Genomic DNA, 12178 nt, shown 5'->3' on the forward strand with positions numbered 1-12178 from the left:
GGGCTCAGGCGAATTCCGTAAAAACCTTCCAGCAGATGTTGAAAGTTTCCCCGACCTTTTCCCAGAGCTTTCTTAGCGTGTCGAAAGAAAATTTCTACATCGGGTGCCAGATAAGTACCGATAAGTAAATCCGGTTTGACGCCATTAGATCGATATGGATCGATTAGTCAATATAAAAAACGGTCGATATTTTGATTGGATCGATAGAGGTAATCGATAGGTAAGAGGTGGTCGATAGGTAATCGATAGGTGTCGATAGGTAATCGATAGGTGTCGATAGGTAATCGATAGGTGTCGATAGGTAATCGATAGCGAGAAAGGTCGATTAATATTAGAGCTCGATTTTAGAAAGAGTCGATAGGGTCGATAAGATTGATAAAAGATCGATGATAGATCGATAACTAATCATAAGCTTAAAAAAATCTTGAGTATCGATCCTCTATCGATCTCCTATCCGGATCGATAAGTAATCCATCGATCCGTCATCGAGCCGTTCCGATGATCGATCCTATCGAGCGCGGGGGTCTGGTTCCATTTCAAGTCAAAGAAATGACTCGCAAGTAATCTGTAATCAATGCGGCAATGAGGCAAGCAATCAACAAAAGAAGCCTATGAAAGATAAAAAAAAAGAAGCAGTAAATGGGAAAAAATGATTGTTTGTCAATCTTAGGGATTTGCCAAACTCAAAATCAAGTTACTGTAGCAGGCAGGCAGTATAGACTTAAACTCGTAATATCAAGATTACAGGATTTCGAGTACGGGCCGATTTTACTTTCGTTTTGAGTGGTTTCATTTTCGATTTCAAGTCAACATCTTAGCAACGGGGTGCTTGCCCATAGTTACAGCACGTGCGTTTGGTTTGGGAACGCGATGCGAAACACGAACGCAAACTACCCATGTCTAAACTTTTCAATATATCTCCAGAACTAACAGATTTTTTGAAATTCTGTAAAAAGGTCTAAGTTCCTGAATAGTTTTACTATGTTCTATGGAAAAATCATAAGCATCAGTCAAATACTCGTTCATCTATTTAAGATTGAAGACAAAAATTTGCGAAGAAAAATAAACCTTGAGCACAAAAAATGCTTTTTTAAACACTTTTTCCCACGAAAAACAAATAACTTGTACAGACTTACTCCCCAAACATGAAGAAGCCTCTACGAATTAAAGTAAATGAGAGATAAGATAAGATAAAACCTTAAAATCAACCAGAATTTACAACCTTTCGTCCAAAGCAAAAGACGTGCTTTTCTCGCGCCGCCATCTTGAATTTAAAATTAGAATTCTAGAGAATTCCATTCGGTTCCTCCAGCCCACGGTCTTTTTTCATCCAATCAGATCGCGCGATTCACTTTCGCTTTCTCTAGTCCAATAAGACTGCGGGATTTGAGTCATGTGACTTATCAATTAAAAAACCCGCGCGAAATACAGGGGGGTCACAAAGAGAAAATACAGGGGGTCACACTACTGGCTACAGGAACTGAAAGCAAGCAATTAAGGCCAATATTTTTGGTTTTTCTGAAGGACAAAAGGTATAGGAAGCTTTACTGAAAGAGGGATAAGGCTGGGACAATCTATTTAAAAGATATGGACATAAAATAGGCACTTTTTTGGGTGATAATTAATATTTTACTTAGAAACTTTAATTCTCTAACCCCCGTCTCGGGCCCCCCTGATATGAGCAAGGAAACCATGATGGCCACCCCTACTGAAAATTTCAGATCAAAACAAACAATGAATTAATTCCTGTAACTCGAAGAAAATTGGAAAAAACTGGTTTTTGACTGTTTCTGATCCTAAAGTGCTATTTTTTGGTAAAAGCTATACAATTTATGTTTGGATTTCTAGAAAGCTTACCCATTCATTGTTAATACATTTTTTATTTGAAAGTAATCTATTCATGGAATAAAAAGATATAGTCAAATCTTGTAGGGTCATTTTTCAAATTTTTTTTGCCAAATTCGATTTTCGCATTTCGCCATTTTACCCTACGCAAACGCACGTGACAGTACAGGGGTTTATGCAAAAAACTAAACATAGAAAATTTTCCAAATCCCCCATTTCGATTAATGCAATGAAAAATTAAACCTTGCTATGTTTCACTTTTTTGCACCTATTCTTCAAAACTAAAATATTTAAGATTTTAAGTTTTGACAAGAAATCTAACAATCTTTACTTACTTGTCAATGTTCATGTACACATGTGTTGTGTCAACTTGTCAGCATTGTATTGTTGTAAAGGAAAAGATTAAAGAGGTAAGACTAGCCTAGTTTCTAATCCTGATATAGGAGTTTAAGTTTAGACTGGCAGGTTTCATGCTTTCCTGCCCCTAATCTCATAACCGATCACCATTGCTAAGGCATATGATGATCTGAAAAGTTTCTCCAGCGGAATTTTACAAAACTGCGTTCGGCGGGGTCTGGGAAAAACTATGACACGTGACCAGATACCGGTATCCGATTGGCCCGCAGTTTTCAAGATTTATTTATCATTTTATAGGAAACAATTTTTTGTAAGAAATAAGTAGCAAAAACCTCTGTATCTTTTGAAAAATTGAATATTTTCCAAGAATTTTTTCAGATGATAACAGGCAATTGTACATGGAACAATCTGAATCTTCACCTGTCAAAAATACTAACTTTTTTCCTGTTGGAATGCCCTTTGAGCACCTGAACATATCATGGCTACAAAATCATAAATAATATCATTTAATTTGGAGTTTTGAGACCTTTTCAAGCCAAAAAATAATTTCCAGAACTTAGAGTTGGTATTTGTTTATCTTCCAAATCTATTAAAAAGTTCTCATGAAAGTTTTTTGAAGTCTGATTGCAAAAAGTATCAGCCCAAAAAACTGATCATCGAAACCGCTTAAAAAAGCTCAACAAACATAAAATTTCACCAATATTTTATCCAAAAAGAGTATCCAAATATCCAACAATACAAAGAGAGCCTAAACTAGTCAACCTCTTAGTGTTTGAATCAAATCTTTTGTCGGTTGAATGCCTGACAGACATTTCGCACACGTTAAGTTATAATTGTTCTGATAAAATGCTTCATTCCTCCTAATAATCAAGCAGATACTTTCCTTTATAAGTCTCAAAATCCATAAAAAATTCAAAACATTGACCACAAGAGCCAAAACGTAAATTTCAAGCGCCATCTTGGATTTGGTTTGGAGCAAGAAAGCCACGGTCGCAGTAGAATCGGCTTTGTTTAGCCCACGCATCCAAAGACGGCCCGAGCAAATCGATAAATTTTATGCGAATGCCGCGATTGAATCGTGAAAAGTACTCTGAAATTTCAGAGTGTCGGCCATCAAAGAAAACCCGAGAACCTTCGCAGGTCTTCTTGCAGAACCATTCCCTTTAGAGCGCATGCGTGGAATGAGTGGAGCACGAAGAGCTGCTTGGAGGTTATCCTGCCCCTTACTTACAGTAAAGGGATGATGGTACTATAGATCGATTCCGTGTGATGTCATTTCTATTTGGTTGAGTTGCAGGAGGCTTTAGAGGCCTATTCTCGCAACTATAGACGCTTACTAATGAGCGTCCCGTCAGCACCTTGAACTGACTACCCAATTCCCCTCACATGGCATGGGTTGACCCGGGGGAAGGAACGTTCACTTGCCAAGTGAACTGCCGTGAGTGGGAATCGAACCCTGGCCGCCTGCACAGAAGCCAAGGTCGACTACCACTATACTACGGCACCATTTTCACCCACGATCTTTAAGAAGAAATGCCATGAAAGAATATGTACCAGATAATGTAGTAACGCATGACCTGTGCATGCATATTCCTATCCTGTTTCTTTTTTTATTTCGTTTGTGGGTGAAAATTAGCGAGTTAGGAACAGGCAGCTTGCTTGAGATTTGGTTGAAGATAGTGCCTGACTGGATTTTGCCAAATCAGTCTATACGAAAGTATCCACTGAACACTGAAGGGGGACTTCAAAATATCTGTTCTGAAGGCACGTTCCAGCTGGATATGGCGGTCTGTTCTTAGCGAACTAAAGAAAAAAGTCAGCTGGAAAAAAGTGGGCTGTTCTATTGAAGATTGGGACCAGCTGGAAAAATATGGTCCGTTCTACTGAAGATTGGGACTATTAGCTGGAAAAATATGACCTGTTCTTATGAAAAAATAGTTTGATATCCAAAAAATAAGGTGTCTAAGAATTTCCTACCTGTTCTGAGGGAATTTCAAAAAATTCAAAAACTATTTTATTTTCACTTAATCTTGAATGTTAAAAAATCTTTATTTTAAATATCATAAGAAAACATATACAAAGAAATGGGTTGTGATTCCAGCAAATTAAGCAATGGTGATCGTAAAAGCAGTATTAAAGATGGAGGTAGAAGAAACACATTAGTGGTGAAACCCAAAGCACAAATTCAAGCCAGTGAGGGCATACAGCATCGTGATGAAAAGGGGACTATTCTCATCTTTATTTTTGGTATGTAACATTTTTCTTTTGGTGTCAAGAGGGGCTATTATCAGCGACCATAGTGCAATGGTAGAGCTCCAGCTACTATGCGCAAAGTTGTGAGTTCAATCCCCAGCCAGTTCATACCAAATGGTATTTGATACCTCTCTGCTTGATGCTCAGCAAATAAGAGAATGATCAAGGGTAAGTGGAGCAATCTAGGGAGAAAGAGTGGCACCCTCTATCCTGGGGTAGTTAGCTATCGAATAAAAAGCCTTCGATTTGCCTCAGACTGCAGTCACAGACTTATTAATTACTATTAACAAGGGGTCACTTTCATGGCCTTCAAACAACAAGATTGATATGTAATTTAGGATTTAAAAGTTCGATTGAAAACAAGTCACGCTGTGGACCGTTTGGCTTTTAGATAATCAAGGACCATAAATAGCTGCAGTCTGGAGACTATTGAAATTGCCGCGAAGCTACCCCAAAATGACAGTTCCCATGGCTGCTGAGAAACCTGGTATCTATTAAATGGTATTAACTTTCGGAGGTCTGCACAACTCCACATGAAATTTAATAAGTACATGCAATAATTGATTATTAAAGTACCTTTCCACCTTCCAAAAAGTAGCAAAAATATTTCAATTCAAAATTTTACTTTTTCTTTTGTGAGCTTCTCTTACAGGTCAATATATAACAAAACCTTCTGATTTTGATACCATAATTTATACTACTCCATCCCATGATAATCCTATGGTCCATTGATTTCACAGGTGGACGAAAGTGGACCTTACCTGAGAGTAACGTTAGCAAAAATATTTGAAGTCAAAATTTCATTTTTCTTTTGTGAGCCTCTCTTACAGGTCAAAATCTAAAGAAAACTTTTGATTTTAATATTATAATATATACTATACTTCTACTCCATCCCATAATAATTCTATGGTCCATTGATTTTCACAGGTGGACCTGGCTCAGGAAAGGGAACAATTGTTAACAATTTGGTAGACATGTTCAATTTTCGTTTCCTTTGTGGTGAAGATCTAATCATGGAAAGTTTGAGCAAGAAAATGCTGCCTGAAGGTTTGCTGTTTCTCAAAAAGCTATGACATCTCTATATAATATAATCTTTTCAACTGACTCTTTTTCATAAGCTTTTAGTATTTTTTTTAAACCGTGCCTCAAAACGCCCTTTTCTTTTTTCGAATAAAAAGTGATTTATTCCCCATGATTCATGTCTATAGTTTTGGCAAAATTAGTCAGAGGGTCACAATTTGCCAATCAGTCTCTTGAAGCCCTGCTATCAATATTCTTTTGGAGTGCACTTGAAACAAAATTCAATCAAAATTGTTGAGAATTGACAAAAAAAAATCAAGTTAGCAATGTATAGATTCACTTTACCATAATCTTTTCATCTGAAGGTGGCTCTGCCATGGGCACAAATGCAACCAGAGAATTACAGAAGCTGGTAGCTGAAGATTCTTCACAATTGACTTTACATTGGGTGTTAGATCTTTTAGACCAAGAAATTTGCAAATACCCAGGTAATACCTTCGTTTTATGTTACCTTACCAAAGTGGAGAGGCTTTATTCTGAAAACTTGTTTCTGGTACAGTTGACTCTCTCATCTGATCTTTTTACAAGACCAAACTATAAGAGAAAGGGGCAAAAAGACAGTTCAAAAGTCGATTGAACCGTTTATCTATGGTCTATATTTTACCTTAATTCTGTTTACGAATATGTCTTCATCTTGTTTTTGGTGATATTTCCAAAGTCTTTAATTAATCAGACTATTCGCCTGAAAATATTTTTCAAAGGTGTATGAAAAGTGTTAAAAAAAGTAAAGTGTATATGGAAGATCGCTTAGTCCCACTACTAGTAAGATAGTCACGAAGATTCGACCCGGGAACCCCTGGTTTGTGGCGTAAACACGTTATACAAGTGGCCCGTCGATCCTTTAACTAAACATTTGTTGTTTCTTTTCAGGTGAAGTCATCCTAGTAGACATGGTACCTAATTTGAAGTTTCTTTTGCGTGTGCCAGAATTATCCAAGGAGTCCACTAAAGAGTTAGAAGCATTCGAGAAAAAGGTATCTATTACACAAATTGCTGTCGTTGAAGGCTTACTTTGCCGGTGACAGCACAATTGCCCCCTTTGGTAATTGCCCCCCGGACAATCCCCCCAGTCATTACTCCTGTAGGTAATTTTCTGGGGGTTATTGTCTGGGGGGTAACTGTCCTGGGGCCAATTGTCCGGGGGTAATTGTCACCGGGGTAATTGTCACCGGGGACAATCGTCCTAGAATCATTTTGTCTCACTTTCTTTCTTCAATGAATTAGCGATTAATCTCAAAACCTGAATAACCGAATAATAGAAACAGTAATTTTAACAGTTAATTTTTATTTTTATTTTCTCTTAAGCACCCAATAGCATTTGCAATTGATCTTGCTTTGGATTCAGACCATTTGATCCAGAACATCAACCAAACTCACGCCTGCACAAAAGCACCGAAACAAGGTCAGTTGACTCCCCATAAATGTTTCAAAAGTACCAAAGAGAAGAATCTATTTTAGGTCTCGTCGAAATAAGTACCCGTATAAATTACGGCCTCCTTTCTAGCTCTAGCTCTCCAAAAATATCACATACTCCTGTTCCTGTTCGAAACAAGTTAAATTTTGTGATTTTAGATTGATATAGAATAACCAGTGTCTGATCTAGGAAGTATAATAGGTTCTATAATAGGTAGATATTTTATTTTGTACATTTGAAAAGTGCATAGCACGAAACTCTGAGTAGTGTACTTTTTATTTTCTGTTGTGATGAAAGATATCTTTTAATATTTTACATTTGACTGTGTCCCAAAGTTTGACATTTGGTCCACTTTGGGTAGATTCCAGAAAAAAATCGAAAATTTTAGTATGCTTATGTGTGAAGTAAGAAAGATAGACCTTCCGATGAACGAAATAGACACCAAAATAATGCTAAATCAACCGTACTGTATTCTCCAACATTGACATAGGTGGAGACGACAAAAGTTCGTCATCCGACGAAATGGACACGTCACGGACACAACGTCGTTTCAACATTTACATCAACTCCGTCAAAGAACATTTGGCATATTTCAAAACAGCCAACAAACTGTTAACAGTGGATACTTCATGTGGAGACATCGCTTCTGTTTGGGACTCCGTGTGCGAATACGTGGTGGATAGTGAAATCTCTAAACCTGGAGGTACGCGATTTTTCAGAAAATATATTGCACGTGCATAAGCAAAACTTTAAGTGAGCGTTGTGTAGCTTCTATTGAAAAAACCAAAAGGGCGAGTTATGAATGCTGAAGCGACGAGACTATTAAACCACTAATTAAGGATTTATTGAATCAGTAAGAGTGATGTCCATTCCTAAAGGTTCAACACTGCTGTACTGTTGCGTTTTTTTGAGTCAGGTAAACAGAATTAAAGTAGTAATTTTAATTACTTAATTAAAACTTAACTTTCAGTCCCAGAGACCCGCAGAGTGGGCGCCTCCGGGACCAAACTTCACCGTGCTATATCTCCGGAACTAAGAAATTTCCGGAATTCTCGTAGCTACCATTGGAAAGAGCATGAAATTTTGAAGAAATTAGGTTGTTTTTTGGGTGCCCTTGCCCTTTAACCGATGTCTTGCTGTTTTTTTTTTGTTTTTTTTTTCTTATAAAAAATGCAAAGCTCTGGGATTGAAAGGAATAAGCTTTTTTCGTTACCGAAATGGTCAATTCTCAAACCTCTGTTTTCATTTTCGGATTGACCTAAGAACTGGTGAACATTCTTAGCCTGCTTTTCTCACCTCGCAAAATGTTCTGTGCTTTTAACATTTTAAGTTGTGTTTAACCATCCCATCATTTTCTATACACAACTTGCATCATTTCTTTTAATTCTTCACTGTAGGACTAATTGAGAACGTGGTGATGTTCAAATTCAAAGCAGATGATTTTTCAGAGATTGACCGACAACGTTACCCGATGAAAGACGTCTCCGTTTTTGACATTGGTGCCACCGTCAACGGTACACCGGTATGTTCATGCACCGTCTTTCGCGTCTTTCTTATTTTTATCCAAGACTCGAGATTAAGATTACGAAATTAAATGAATACTACTTGTTGAATATTTGGTCCAATAGGTTACCATAGAAACCCTACTAACCCTTTTACTAACAGACGTATTGGGGGTTGGGCTCGAATCTATTTTTGTCGAATGACATCAAAGATGCCCGGAATTAAGTCTGTCTCAATAATATCCCACTCCTGATGATCGTTTCAAGAAGCACAAAACCGCTATCTAATTTGTATTATTGAAAAAATTACAGTCTTTTTTGTCTCTGTTGCAGTTTATTTTGAGACAGGCTTTAGTTCCATAGACAGGTGTCAAAAATCCCAACTAAATATATTTTATCGATCTTAAACGATGCGTGAAGTTTACGGTATCGAAAACACTAACGAGTACCTCACCGGAAACCGGAATTTTTTATTCCGTTACTTGGTGAGTTGCACTTTGAGGATTTTCTGAAAAAAGAAACCTTTCAACTTTAGTGACATAAAAAATCGAATGTTTGGAGCCCAAAAACTTTGGCTCTAAGATCGAAAAAGTCGCAAAGTGGATAGACGTCACTGCGTAAAAAAAGCCGTGATGTCTAGTAGAGGCTGCGAAAACACGAGCGTACTCGAATGCTCTTTTTCGTCTCGATGCAATGGTATCTTAGATCTTTGTCAAGAGCACTCCTTTACGATTGTGTTTTTGAATCGTCCAGATGTCCAAGGGTGTGTCCACGCTGTTAAGGTTTGATGGTGTGTATCACCTTTAAAGCGTAAGGTTTCTTTATACTTTGAATTTCTCTGAGTTAATGTACGTTTGTCTTCTAGGTGCAAATTATGCGTTGTCTGTCCAAAATGTTGCAGGAGGATGCAGCCACGTGGAAAACGTTCATGTTTAACGTCGAAGGCACAGCCCTCAGCTCTACTGCCGCTTTGGAACAGGTAACATATAAATTATTGTTCTCCTATACAGTTCTTCTGTCTCAGTCAGATGCCCGTCCACCTTAGCAAAGTATAAAAGGAGGCTTTCCAGTTTTTTTGAACCCTCTCTGATTTTTTTCTCCAATTTTTTGGACCATCCTGGATTTTCGACCTCGTTATACTGACTACCCTTGATTTTCAACCTGATTTTACTGACCTGGATTTTTTTATTCAAAAAACCAGACCACCCTAGATTTTTTATTTCGCAGACCACCCTGGACGTCACACCTCCTCAACATAGGGGTACATACAGATTTTTTCTGGAATACATAGCCCGATATTAGGATAAACGTTATCCGAAATCGAACATAGCTTGACTGCAGAACCCTCTTTGCGAGATGAGGAGATCTGTCTGTATTATGAGCTACTAGCACCCTTTTCTAGGATAATGGTCTTAGATAACCTTCGTATCGGACGCATTGGATTGGGGGTATTGGATATGGCTGAAAGATCGAAGCTTAAGGGGATGGGAGAGTTAGAACTATAATGTAATGGATGGACAACTTTTCGAAAAGGAGGCTAATACAGAATAATCAGGGCAAGAGAAAGCACATAAATTTCCATGAAAAACTGAAGACCTTGCAACAGTAATTATTTAGCGCCGGAGATTAGTAGAATAAGGTAGCCCCAGGTGGACGTTTATTATGTACTCAAGAGTATCTACATACATACATACATAATTCATAATGACCGTAATTTTTCCATTTTGTCCATGTCGTATGCCAAACGAAAGAAGTTTTCTTACCGTTCTCTCTCACACTCCTCTAACAGGCGTCCAGCGAACGATTAATATTTTTGGACGAACAATTCGGACAGTTGGATTACTTCATCCACGGTATCAAACGTCATACCGTGCGTAAGAAGTCACTGGCACGTAAGAAAGACCAAATGTACCGTGCTCTCGTCACCAATAATAATGAAGTATTAATTTTCCCATCTTATGTTGAACTATCACATTGTAGACAAATCTGTTCAGTTTATAAACAATGTATTTGATTAAGATAATCACCCAGAATTATATAGTTTTTTTTTGTTTTAAAAATTTGGATAGTTATTTACAGTATTTAAAATACGTTAAAGTTTATTTTAAGACTCTAGTTCAGCCAGTTTAGAATATGTGCTACTTTTCAGTTACTTATATGCTTATAGGCTCTTCCAATACAAGTTTCAACTTGAAATTGTATTTATGTGTGCCTTAGTCAATTCTAAGTCTTTATTTAGATTCAGATTTTTCATGATTAATTCGTATAATTGACCTGTTGTAGTTGAAGGAACATGTTTTGAGCATGTCTAAAGTTTATAAAGGCTTATGTTTATTAAAAGAAGGATTTTATTTTCAAATTTGAAATTTGATCAAATTTCATAAACTCGCTTGAGGCTGTGTGTATGCAGATTTTGGAAATTGACATCCCTTTTCCTCTAAGATGACTAAACCACAACATGGAAAGTGTTTTTCTGAATGTGTAATAAGACCCCACGCGGTGTCTAAAAATGGATTTAATGTTGTCTAATTCTTTGAAATCGTTTTTGCTGAAAGTGCTCTATTTGATGGCTCGTTAGTGGGACTTTTTTTACTGATTCTCATGGAAAAGTTCTTTTGACATTGACGTCTGTCAGCTCTGTCAACCCCTTTTTTTAGTAGGGGGAAACCCTTAGAATCCGTATTTTTGGACTGAGTTTTGGACTCAAATTGGGGGTTAGGAGATTTGCCTACAACGTCAGTTTTTTGGCCCTAAAAATTTTTGTCAGGCCTTATTCGTGAGCCCCCTCTCAAAAAAGTCTCAAAGTTCTATTTACTTCCGAACCAATCACATGCGATTGCGTCCCATAAAAAATGCTCCGGATCCTAAGGTTCCCCCCTATTCGTGATATTGACGACAAACTGTTTTATATGGAAGCATTAAGAAATAGACCGGGTATTTGTCACTAATTTTGAATAAACAATAAAATTAGTGATAAACGCCCGGGCTATTTTGGATACATCCGTATAAAACATTACGTCATGAATATCATCTATAGGTTCCAGTGCGAATTCAGTGAATCAAAAAGTGTTTCAAAATCTTACACCTCCAAACATGTAGTCGGATAATTTCATGTGTAGTTTATGTTCTGTAAATCATGTTCAAAAAATTGTAAATAGGTGTATTTATGGAGGTGAGTCGGATGCTTAAAAGTATTAGGAATCCGGGACATGTATATCTCTCGTTGTCTACCATTGAAGCTCTTTTTATTGGTAGAATGAAATTCATGGGGAGATATGGGAATGCCCTTTTTTCAATCATTTACTCCTTGAAATTTTTATCCTCTGTACATTCTACATCTTGAAAAACGAAACTCCCTCAACACAATGAATAACCCATGACATACCAATTTTACTACCCGAATATAAAGTATTTTCACACAGTTGTTCTTGCTTTCCTTTGATACGAAGAGTACTTATACGCCTAGACTTATACGCAATCTTTAAACTTTAGTGATCCTTTGACAGGTTAAATCAATGAAGTAAAAGCCCGAAGGGCTAGAATCGAATCTGTCAGTTTCGAGCTGTCATTTGTGTAAAAACCAGGCGGACCGCGCTAGGCCGCGCAACTTTGGTAGGATTTGGTAGGCTTCAAATCCTACCAAGGAGATTAGATTCTAGCCCTTCGGGCTTATACTTCATTGGGTTAAATCGTGCATTATGGCGATATTGTGACTACATAGATAATT

At 37.4% G+C, this 12178-nt stretch overlaps 1 protein-coding gene across 1 annotated transcript; it reads left to right on the forward strand.

Annotated features, from left to right (window-relative positions):
* Nucleotides 1–4233: 4233 nt before the first annotated feature.
* LOC136818569 (uncharacterized) lies at nt 4234–11846 on the forward strand. The gene is made up of 9 exons (XM_067074894.1): nt 4234–4449; nt 5383–5502; nt 5841–5963; nt 6406–6509; nt 6841–6937; nt 7440–7652; nt 8347–8471; nt 9317–9430; nt 10241–11846. The coding sequence occupies exons 1-9, from the start codon at nt 4287–4289 to the stop codon at nt 10463–10465; spliced, it is 1284 nt and encodes a 427-aa protein (XP_066930995.1). The 5' UTR covers nt 4234–4286; the 3' UTR covers nt 10466–11846.
* The last annotated feature ends 332 nt before the right edge of the window (nt 11847–12178 follow it).

This window comes from Clytia hemisphaerica, unplaced genomic scaffold (assembly GCF_902728285.1).
Source record: "Clytia hemisphaerica strain Z4C2 unplaced genomic scaffold, Clytia hemisphaerica genome assembly, whole genome shotgun sequence".
In the NCBI taxonomy this organism is placed as follows: Eukaryota; Metazoa; Cnidaria; class Hydrozoa; order Leptothecata; family Clytiidae; genus Clytia; species Clytia hemisphaerica.